This window comes from Aplysia californica, unplaced genomic scaffold (assembly GCF_000002075.1).
Source record: "Aplysia californica isolate F4 #8 unplaced genomic scaffold, AplCal3.0 scaffold00156, whole genome shotgun sequence".
NCBI lineage: Eukaryota > Metazoa > Mollusca > Gastropoda > Aplysiida > Aplysiidae > Aplysia > Aplysia californica.
Genome location: NW_004797426.1, coordinates 1212923 through 1224256, shown reverse-complemented (window position 1 = coordinate 1224256; position 11334 = coordinate 1212923). Strand labels below are relative to the sequence as shown.

General features: G+C 38.2%; 2 protein-coding genes across 2 annotated transcripts in view; one reads left to right on the top strand and one right to left on the bottom strand.

Moving 5' to 3' along the window:
- LOC101845848 (nucleolar pre-ribosomal-associated protein 1) overlaps positions 1-753 on the bottom strand; it is a 34835-nt gene extending 34082 nt beyond the window's left edge. The window contains exon 1 of the mRNA XM_005097527.3: positions 146-753. Within this exon, the coding sequence (XP_005097584.1) occupies positions 146-323 (178 nt within the window). The 5' untranslated portion in view covers positions 324-753. The remainder of the gene's footprint in view (positions 1-145) is intronic.
- Positions 754-878: 125 nt separating this feature from the next.
- On the top strand, positions 879-10032 carry LOC101850800 (the record flags this gene model as incomplete). The annotated part of the gene is given in 7 exon segments (XM_005097547.3): positions 879-955; positions 1810-1987; positions 3025-3207; positions 6705-6813; positions 7480-7723; positions 8201-8350; positions 9828-10032. Coding segments are annotated over 6 exon segments (974 nt in total), but the record flags the coding sequence as incomplete, so codon positions are not given.
- Positions 10033-11334: the final 1302 nt, after the last annotated feature.

Sequence of the window (11334 nt, the reverse complement as noted above, 5' to 3'; positions counted from 1 at the left end):
GGGCATTTTTGGCGGGTTACTTCCGGTGAAACGCTGAGCGCTTCTAGGGTTAACCTAAGTCTCGAATCTAGATTCTAGCTAGATATATCTAGATCTAGGCCCTACTTAGGCCTAAAGTTATACACACGGTCGTTACTGTCGTTACCTTCAGCGGTTGTTTGAGAGTCCCGTAAAAGGAATTTGAACTCTATTTCTGTTATCACCGTCGGGGTTTCGGTCTCATCGGAATGTCTGGGTTTCTTTTTGTCCTCAGTCTCATTTGGAACGGGGACTTCGGATGATTTTTTCCGCTTTCGATCGCGTACGTGTTTGTTTTCTTCCATTCTGAACAGACTGAGAACAAAGCTACTTTCGATATCTTATTTACATGGACCATGTGTTTTGAACAGTTTTCCTTTTTATCAACTTCCTTCCTTAATTCCATTTCCCGTTTCGCATTCGACAATTTTCTATTCGATCTTTAAGTAGCTAATACAATATTATGTAGCTCGGACCTGATAGATTTTAAAAATAACAAAACAACGAACACAAAAAAGGCACACGAAAACAAAAACAGGTGACAGATTCTAAAGTGCCATAAATTCAGTTTTGCATTTTTTAATTTTGTCATCATAACATAATGTTTCATGACCACGACTTTTGGAAAGAATGTGCACTCTGTTCGTGACTGAGACAGCTCTCTTGAAAGCAGGATGTACAAATTAGAAGATTTCATAACTTTTTACAATGATGGGGGAGAGAGAATAGTTCACTGGGAAAACATCAACGGACAACGACAGAACTGAATGTAGATTCCCTTTTTTAAAAATGTTTTTTTAAAAATTGTTTCGGTATCTCGTGGTTGCTAAGGGAAAACGATCAGCTGTATTTTGTCCGAAAACTTGTTAGTACTTCCGGTTTTGTTCTTAGGGAAGAAGTGAAATAAAGGATGCTTTCTCCAAGACCCTGAGCCTGAGTGAGAAATGTTCCAAACTCGTTTTAAGTGCAAAGAAACCTTCATGAAAATCATTTCCCCATTCAATACACTGCCTTTTCTTTTGTGACAAAGCGTCTCGTTTCGTTGTTGCCTTTGATATAAGAATTATTGCGAGAGACAGATAGTAAAAACGTTTGTTGACATAATATCATGTCATTCACCATTCATTTATGTCATGTCTTTCGACCGTCAAGGTTCGAAGATAGACTTCACTACACGTTTTTTGGGTTTAAAAAAAAAAAGAAATTGTTTGTAAGTCAAAGCTTATTAGTCGCCCAGGTGTATAGCCTTAATATATTGTTTTGGTTTTTGTTTTTCTCTTGCCTAATTGTCACTAGAACTGAAGAAATATCCAAGGCATGTGGTGAGGGAGGAATCAAAAATTTTTCTTGCAATGTTAAAATTTGCCGTTTATTTTCCAATTTTATATGATTTGTTCTTTGCATTAGCTAATGTGAAAAGTTCTCGTGAATATGTTGTTTTCTGGTAAATCCCAGGAAGAGAAATTTAACCTGGTACGATCTACACTAGCTAGATCTATTATATATGAGCATTGTCTAGGAAATATTTGATTTTTTTTTAACGTGTTAATAAAGTAGTTTGTTAGATACTTTACTCTTAGAAGAATCAGCCTAGACCTACGCAAATTCACAAGCACCGTAATATCACATTAGAGAAGTGTATAAATGATCAAGCTGACTGCAGCAGCATATGCTATCATGTATCGTAAATAAGCCTGCAGATTTAGTGGACATAACTTTGATATTTCAAAACTTAAAATGTTCATAAAAGATACACATCTATAAATAAGATTTTTAACGTCTTTTCCCCAGGGCCGGACACTGCGTTTCATCTGAACTTCTTCCTTTCCTTTTGACATTAACATTTTTCGAGTTTTGGTCCTCCGATTACATCTAACACCAGCAAAATGGAACAAGGAGGGAAACTTCCAGATATCACTGAATACACAGATAGATACATCAAGTACCCATATCAAGCAAGAGCTCACGAGTAAGTTGGAAATGATTTTTTAAAATTGCGAAATGTGTTTTGAAAAAGTTATGTAGTTAACTTGCTACCTCATGAAAGTGGACAGGAATACTGTCATTGTTACATTAAAACTCTTGATTGTGAAATAGTTTGTGGAGAGTGGGAGTGCAGGTGTTTGCTTTCCATCTCAAGACTGATAATGTGTGCCTAGTTTGCTTTTCAAACCTCTTCCCTTCAGAGGAGGAAAGTAAATCAAGAAGTCCACCTGTTGGTGCAAAGAAAAATGGTTGTCTTAGACAGTGACATTATACAATACAAGAAATGCAAGGGGGAGAGTGGTTGTTCACCCCAGAGTTTGTCCTGGACATGTAGCCAATAGAGCAGGTTTGCCTGTGCTGTATGTTGAAATTGCATCTGCAGCAAAATCTTGTAATTAAGCCATATAACATATCACTGGTTAATTGAATACACATTATAATGCTTTTAGCTAAAGATGAAAACTGTGTATATGTGTGTTGGGAGGGGGGGGAGGCAGCAAAAGTCTGGTGAAAAGCTTTAGGAGATAAAGTGTTGCCGGAAAACTGTTTGCGGTCATGCATGTTCCCTGGAAGAGGTATAATGGCTTATAATGGGGAAGTGAAAATGATAAGAAAAACGCTTGAGATAAAAATGATTACAAGGCGTAACAAGGTGTATTATGATTTTTGTATGGTGGTATTATTTTCTTGTCTGCTCATGTCATCCAATTTTGTATATATAAGAATATGTGGCAAGAGTCTGCCTTGCATTGATCCTTCTCTTTATTCAGTTTCATCTCTGTTATTTTGTTCATATTACTTCTTTTTTAATTCAATAATGTTACATATGGACTGAAATTGATGTTATGATTTTTTTTTTCAAAATTTTGAACAATTAGCTTATGTTTTATACTCAGATCATTAAATTTGTGATATCTATTTCTGAAAAGATGTTATAATATGTTATACACTTGTTTGGGATGTGGCATGAATGGTACTAGGTGTCTTCTATCCTGTCAGTGATGTGTTTATTTCTCAAAGAACCAAAAAATCAGAGGAACCGGCAGCAGAGAGCCTTCCAAACTTGGAATTTTGGCCCAAGACGTATGAAGATGCTCTGAAAATCTTGGAGCCTACACGGGCCAAAGGCGTCAAGTTTCCGGGAGACTCAGAATATGTAGATAAATATGTTCCACCTTCGGAAATGAGCCCTAAGCCTGATCCGTGAGTCCACGTCACATAGCTGTGAATGAAAGAAGCTTCCGCTCTAAGTGTAGATGTTCCACTCTATTTACCGATCGGCGTAATCTTAAGATTGCGCTGCGCGTTTTAACGATCGTATAGTTGTATCATTCTTCATGTGAGCTTTTCAGTTTCATATGTTAATTTTAATTTTAATTTTAATGTTCATAATTTTACACTTTGGAAATGTATGTAAATATTCTTTGATGTGAGAAAAAAAATAAAGATGGAGGTGAAGTAAAAAAAATATAATTATTTCAAAAATATAAAATATTAAAGCAGTCTTCAGAAAAGCCGCACTATAATAAGATTATTTAAATGCGCGCTGCAATCTTAAGATTGTCGCGCAATTATACCATCGTTAAAACGCGCTGTGCAATGTTAAGAGCCGATCGATAAATTGTGCTGAACATATACCCTCTATGTTGAATAGGACAGCTGAGCTGTAGTAGATGCTTCCAGTAGACTGTTGTCAGACGCTTCCAGTAGACTGTTGTCAGATGCTTTCTGTAGACTGTTGTCTGGGCCTGCTTTAGGATCTACAGCTAGGCCTCCTTTTGCAGCATTTAATTATCACGCACTTACAGTAGGTTTCCTCAACACTGCAACTGATATCTCTGTGTCCTTACCTCATCTCTTTGCTATGATATTTAGATTCATTCTTTCTTTTTAAAAAAAAATTAATTTAATTTTTTTGTTTTTAGGTAGTTTCCATATTTCGCTCTTTGAAGTTCTCACTATTATTATCTATTTCTTTGTCAGGAAGGTACTGAAGTGTTTGATGTGCCTTTTGAAGCAATCAGTTCTATTATCAGCCTAAAGCAGGCCCTGACTGAGTAGAAGCAAATATATATATATTTATCCTCTGTACATTTCCATGCCTGTTCTATGTTGTCAATGTAGCAGCTTTTATTATATATATTATATATATACAAGCTTTTGCCCTTGACCCTATTCTGTCGTCTTGTATGTGGCGGAGGGTTCAATAATTATATATAAGTCACGATGCTGTGGAATCAGGCGCTCATCAATTTTTTGGGCATGTGGAGTTATTGGTATCAGCCTCGAGTTTGTTCATTTTACTATTACCTGGTTTCAGAGGTAAAATTAGCTAAAAAATGGCCGCCTAAGTTTTTTAATTTCCAAAGCTTGAAAGTACTTGGAAACTAAAAATTTAAATTTGTTGAGCGTTTAATCAATGTTTCTCAGTAAAATCCACACACAAATGTATTTTTAAATGGACAAATAATAAGGTGGTGAGCCAAAAAACAAAAATTCGAACAATTTGTCAGACTGGCGAAAAAATGCCTATCTTCAATTTCATCATTTTGACGAGCGCCTGATTTCACCACCACGACCCACATAATATGTTCTTCCTATTGCAATGTAGAATGTTTTCCTAGTCTGGGGAACAATAATGTCCTCAGAAGATTGATTTCTTATCCATTTGAGGTTATTGTTGTGTGGCTTGAGCTTTGTGTATTCTGCGGTTATCTATCATGTTATAACTTCTTAGCTTTCGTAAATTCTGCTTATGTTGTGTACGTAGTAGGAGAAAATACATGTAGTGTTGCCGACATAGTTAATGCACAGTCACTGTTTTGTGCTCTTTTGCTTCTTTTATATATATATATGGCTTGCTTTTGTATGTAGATTTTGCTGTTTATTTGTAGATCCCCCTTCTATATAAAATTATTCCCTTTGGTACCGTACTAAAGGTTTTTGTATCTTGATATAGTCATCATGTGGGTTTGATTTCACCTGAACTCTTAAGTTAATTCAGATATTATCTTTTTTTAAATTTTGCTCATTGTTCTCATCTTTGTTGTTTTTATTTGCATGTGCAGATTTTTCTTAGTTTTCTGCTTAAGAGTCCAGACCATGTTTCTGACATTCATACACACTGACACACGCAGACACACACACACACACATACTAACACACTCACACACACACACACACACACACACACACACACACACACACACACACACACACACACACACACACACACACAAGCTCACATACACACTCACACACATACTAACACACTCACACACACACACACACACACACACACAATCACACACAGTAGACTTTGTCCTGCATAAAACTGTTAAACATGAAATTCGTTTACCAGGAAAGAATTCTAAGTCCTGAGGCTTCTATCACACACCCTCTTTATTCTGTGCATTGCAACTTCCCATGTATACTGAATTGACTAGCATTTTTTCCCTTGTATTTTATTCTGGTCATAGCTATAGGTAGTGGTCCTACCTAAAAAAAACTAACCATACAGTGTTGCAGGGGGCTTCAAGCCTATATAATTTTGCATTTTATTTCTTTATTGTAGTTCCCATCATGACTATTAAAAAATGTGTTTGTTAGAAAAGTTTTAATGGCTTAACCCATCTTCTCTGATGTCATGTCCTGTTTGAGATGTGCATCAGATCATGGGTTGTTCAGCCTCTGTAGTACCCTTACGTTACTGAAAGTGAACTTTGAACGGATACCAAAGAAACTGTTCCAGTGACTCTCAGTTGCATTTCTTTTACTAGCATTATATACATACAATGTATATATGTATTGATTTCTTTGGAGATGCAGGCATCCCTCCCTTCCCTCTTTTTTTTAATTGCCAAAAAAAAAAAGCTCAATGCTGATGGGAACAAAGTGTTGTGTATATGTGTATGTAATATATTATGTATACTCTTTGTGCCAATGTGAATAAATAAGCCCAAATCCCAGGAAAACAGTCAGTAATTGAGAGCTTTATTAAGGCATGTGGACTTTGTTTCATTGCTGTAATGATCCCTTTCAGCAGAAAATTGATAAATTAATATAGGCCTACTTTGATATCACATGTATGTTTTTTGCTCAATGCTTATGATCTTGGGAAAGTTGTCCCAAATTCATACCCTCTAGACATAATTTTTGCTCTACCAATAATTATGTTGTCTGGACCTGGTCATTTGAATGAGTTAACAAACAAGGGTGTTTTCAGAACAAGACAAATGTATAAACTGTTGAAAGTTTGCCTTGAAGAACAGATAAGTTCCTTTTTATTCCGCTTCACTGTTTGATCCAATATATTTTGGTAAAAGTTCATATATTCAAATGGAAAAGTTTTTTTGGTGTTTTTTTTTAATAGCATCATTAGGTTTAGGAATTTATTTAATTAAGTTTTCCTTATGTGAGGCGTGCTAACAAAATGAGTTACTTCTCACAACCCACGGAGATATTGACCGAAAATCGACACTAGGGTCAAATTTTGTAGATTTTCTATCGATGCAATATTCTTAAAGTATAATAAGACTTTTATCATTTCATACTTATAGATTGTAAAAACGTCACCTATAAGCATGACATATATCTATTTCCATAGGTCTCGAATCAGAGAAGTAACTCATTTTGTCTGCACCTTTCACATATATTCATGGTCCTGACCATTCCCCCCCCCCCCTTTCCCCCTTTTTTAGGCATGCCCATCTGGAAAATGTGAAAGTGGACATGTTGACCGGTCGGCCCAGAACGCCCAATGACCCGTACACAGTCCTGACACAGCAGCAGCTGAAGAACATGAAGCAGGTACCGTGGGAAGTCTTGGGCCGGAGAACATTAGAAAAACCTGAAATCTTAAGATCCCCCTCTCTGTCTGTCTGTCTGTCTCTCTCTCTCTAATTATCCCCCCCAAACCACCTTTCCCCCCTGTCTGTCTGTGTGTCTGTGTCTGTGTGTCTGTCTGTCTGTCTGTCTGTCTGTCTGTCTGTCTGTCTGTCTGTCTGTCTGCCTGCCTGCCTGTCTGTCTGTCTGTCTGTCTGTCTGTCTGTCTGTCAATTCTGTGACCTAAATAAATATATTCTGGTGGCATTTTGTTCCCTTTTCGTCGATTGTTTTGACCTGAGGCCATGTCAGAGTATAACTGGAAGACGCCACTTTCAGGTTTTGGAACTTTGTCAAAGTTTTGTATGGCAGAATCTTGCTATACTCTTTGGGTGGTTAGCGGGTGCTCTGGTATAGTTTCCCCTTTCACGTGTTTGGTACCAAACATCTATAGTCCTGATCTCTCCTCCTTCTTTTGATCCTATAGGTTACTCTTTCATAACACCTTTAATCTTCGACACTTATATGACCTTATTGTGTTGCAAGTGCTGTAAAACACTTACTAAAACTAAACTATGACCTATTTGTGTTGTAATTGCTGTAAAACTCTCACTAACACTTATACCAAACTTGCTCTCTGTTTTCTCCCAGGACTCGGCCCCGTTTTTCATGAAAGAAGACCTGAACGCTGGTCCTGGCTCAAGGAACGGCCCCGTCATCCGGCCAGCTCCTATCGACCGCTACGCGACAAACACGAGCCAGTTTTTGTTCCGAGACAACCCTCCAAAGACACACCCCCACTGCTGGGTGGATGACCAGTGGAAGCGAGACCCCCCTGCTGACCACAACACGTGCCGGCTCGGGGCCAGTCTACGCTGGGGACCACAGAAGACTGGTGGGTTCTTACATACACTGCTCTGGTCTACCTCTCAATGGTCTTCCTGTCTGCTTTCTATCTGCCAGTTTTCAGGGTTGCCAGGATGTTCATTTGCCTTGCATTTGATGAAAAAAATGTCCATTTATCTTGAAAAGAAGTTGAGATATTTGCGATTGAAGGAGGTGGGGTCGCCTAGTTTCAGAAGTAAAATTAGCGAGAAAATGGCCACCAAAAGTTTGGTGACTTTCATTACTCAAGAGTTCTTGGAAAATGCAAATTCACATTTTTCATACCTTAATCAACGTTTTTCCCTAAAATCTACACATAAAAGTGATTTTGAATGGACATACAATGTTGAGCCGAAAAAGAAAAATTCGAAAAAGGTTTCCAAACGGGCCTAAAAATAAAATACAGATTTCTTACATTTCGTTATTTTGACGAGCGCCTGATTTCACCACAGTGCCTCACATACATGTGAGTTTTTTCCCCCCTCAGGGCAGAGAACTATCGATCACTTCCACAAAGAGGACGTCCACCGTTACCTGAACATTGACGTGTACAAGAGGAACCCGACCAACGTCCCGTCCATGGTGGTGATGAAACATGGCCGCCCCAGTGAGGGATACTACCAGCAGAGGAACCCCAGTGAGTCTCATCGAGTGTGTCTACTCCTCGCTATACTTTAGTCAATATTACAGTCTCTTTGAGCCAGTCTACTCCTTTACACTTTAGTCAATACTATAGGTCTGTGTGCTAGGGAAGTGGGGGATACTACCGACAGAGGAACCCCAGTGAGTCTCATTGAGCCTGTCTACTCCTTTACACTTTAGTCAATACTATAGGTCTGTGTGCTAGGGAAGTGGGGGATACTACCGACAGAGGAACCCCAGTGAGTCTTTTTTATTGTGTCTACCCCTATACTTTAGTCTACAGAGGAACCCCAGTGAGTCTTTTTTATTGTGTCTACCCCTATACTTTAGTCTACAGAGGAACCCCAGTGAGTCTTTTTTATTGTGTCTACCCCTATACTTTAGTCAATAGGTCTGTGTGCTAGGAATGTACAAGCATTTTTTTCACCAAGTGAAGGTTACTGCCAACAGAGGAACCCCAGTGAGTCTCATTGAGCCAGTCTACTCCTTAACTTTAGTCAATATTATAGGTCTGTGTGCTAGAGAAGTGAGGGATACTACCAACAGAGGAACCCCAGTGAGTCTCTTAATTGGTCGCTTTTAAGGACAAGCGGGCTAACCCAGATTTCTGCTAGATAGGAATGTGCAAGCATTTTTTCACCAAGTGAAGGCTACTACCAACTGAGGAACCCCAGAAAGTCTCTTTGAGTGTGTCTACTCCTATACTTTAGTCAATAGGTTTGTGTGTTAGGGTGAGTAAAACCTCTCCTTAAACAAACAAGAATGATTTTACGGTCTTGTACAGCCAAGAAAAATTTCCCTCTGGGATAATAAAGTGTCATCTTTTTATCTTGTCTTATCTTTTAGTTGTTGTTGGTGATCAGTCCAGAAGGCTTTTAGTGAAACAAAGATTTTGCAAGTTTCCTAGTTTTTGTTTGTTGTGGCCCTGAATTATTTTCCTTTTTTCCTTCTGTATGCACTTCGGAAATCATCTCAGTGGTTTTAAGATCTAAAATTTGATGATTTTACTATTATTAATATCTCTGCTTCTGTTGGTGTTTTATTGTTTATAAATTGGTAACATTTAGTGAAGCGTCATCAGCAAATAGACATTGGAGCCTGTGGGTACAGTATTCCAATACTCAGGTACTAGAGTACTCATACTAGAGTACTCACTTGACTATCCTATTTACAATTACTCAAGCTCACACTCAACCAAAACTAGTTCTCCTCTCCTACGAGTTAAGGTTAACGCATTTTCCATTTCACTCAGTGTCAGTGAGTGGTTGGCGGGTGCTCTGGTGTGGTTTGTTCCTTCTTTCCTATCAAACTTCTATCGTCCTGATCTCTCTTCTTTCTTTTTTGTGTTTGTTACTCTCTTGTAACACCTCTATTCTTCTGCACTTATATATGACCTTATTGTGTTGCAGGTGCCGTAAAAAAAAACTCTTACTAAAACTAAACTCAAGTGTCACTGTCTACGTTTCCCCCAGACTTCAACACGTGGTTCGGCTCCACCCACCAGCTGAACGAGACCAACGTTCTGACCACGATCCGGCCCAAGACGTACGCGGAGTACGCTCAGGTCAAGGCCATGGAGCAGGACTACAACAGGCACAAGGCCGCCCAGTGGCCCGAGATCTCTGAGTACACCGACAAGTTCCTGCTCAACTCCAAAGTGCCCGTGGAGCTCAACGAGTGAGAGAAGTTGATGCTTTGTTTCTTTTTTTTTCCTTCCTCTCAACTTCTTGTTTTTGTTTTTTGTTTCGTGCCAGATGCTTGGTCGGTGGACTTTACACGTAAAAATGTGGTTTTTATCTTTTTTGAGATAAAAACTAATAACAACAGAAAACTACAAATAACAACTGATAACAACAAATATTAAAAGAACACTTTTGTATTTGGATAAGCGTACATTTCTAAAGCCTTTTCTCTGCATCATGTTCTTGGTCAAAGATAAAGAATTCAGCCAGTCGCAAGTGTCAAAAGCCCACTGGGAGATTTACGCATGGGGTTTTTGGTATCATCTTAAAGCTTGTTCATTTGCCTTTCTTATGGTGAAAAAAATTAGCGCGAAAATGGCGGCCAAAGTTTGGCAACTTCCGAAGTTTGAGAGTCCTTAGGAACTGCAAATTTACATTTTGAGGCTTAAATCAACATTTTTTTTTGCATAATCTACTTAGAAAAGTGTTTTTAAATGGAGATAAAAGATGTTGAGCTAAAAAAAGAAAATTTGAACAAAATTGCCCAACAACCAGAAAAATGCCAGTTTCTTTGACTCCTTTATTTTGACGAGCGGCTGATTTCACCATGATGCCTCACAAATATCTTTGTGTCCTTATATATATGCAGCTTCTAGGTGAAATGTTGATGTGCAGGAAACTGCCACTCTGCTCACTGAACGTTGTTGGCTATGGTGCTATGGTGGATTTGCCCCTTCTTTCCTATCTAACATTTGTTGTCTTTATCTCCCCTGCTTCTTTTTTTTGTATCCTACTCTCTAATAGCATGTCTAATCTTCGGTACTTATATGACCTATTCGTGTTGCAAGTGCCGTAATATTCTGACTAAAACTAAAGCTCAACTCATCTCATCATCGTCTTAGTTTGTTTGTGTTGGAGCTCGACGTGCACTCTGCAGCTTGCACTGAATACTTCCCACGAAGCCGAGAATGCTTCTCTACGATCTCGGATCTATTTTTGGTAATGATAGTTGTAAAGTGCATAGAACAGGCTGTAGAGTGTTGATGTTCCGCACAATTTACCAATCTGCACAATCTTAAGAGCGTATTTTAACAATCTAAAGAATGTGCGGCCATCTTAAGATTGCGATGCGCTTTTTAACTATGGTATAATTTCGGTGCAATTTGAAGATTGCGTTAATATTAAATTTTGTATTTTTTAAATAAGTATTTTTTTGAAAATACACTTCTGTCTTTATTCTTTTACTCACATCAAGGAACATTCACAAACATTTTCAAAAGGGTAAAAATATGAAAAT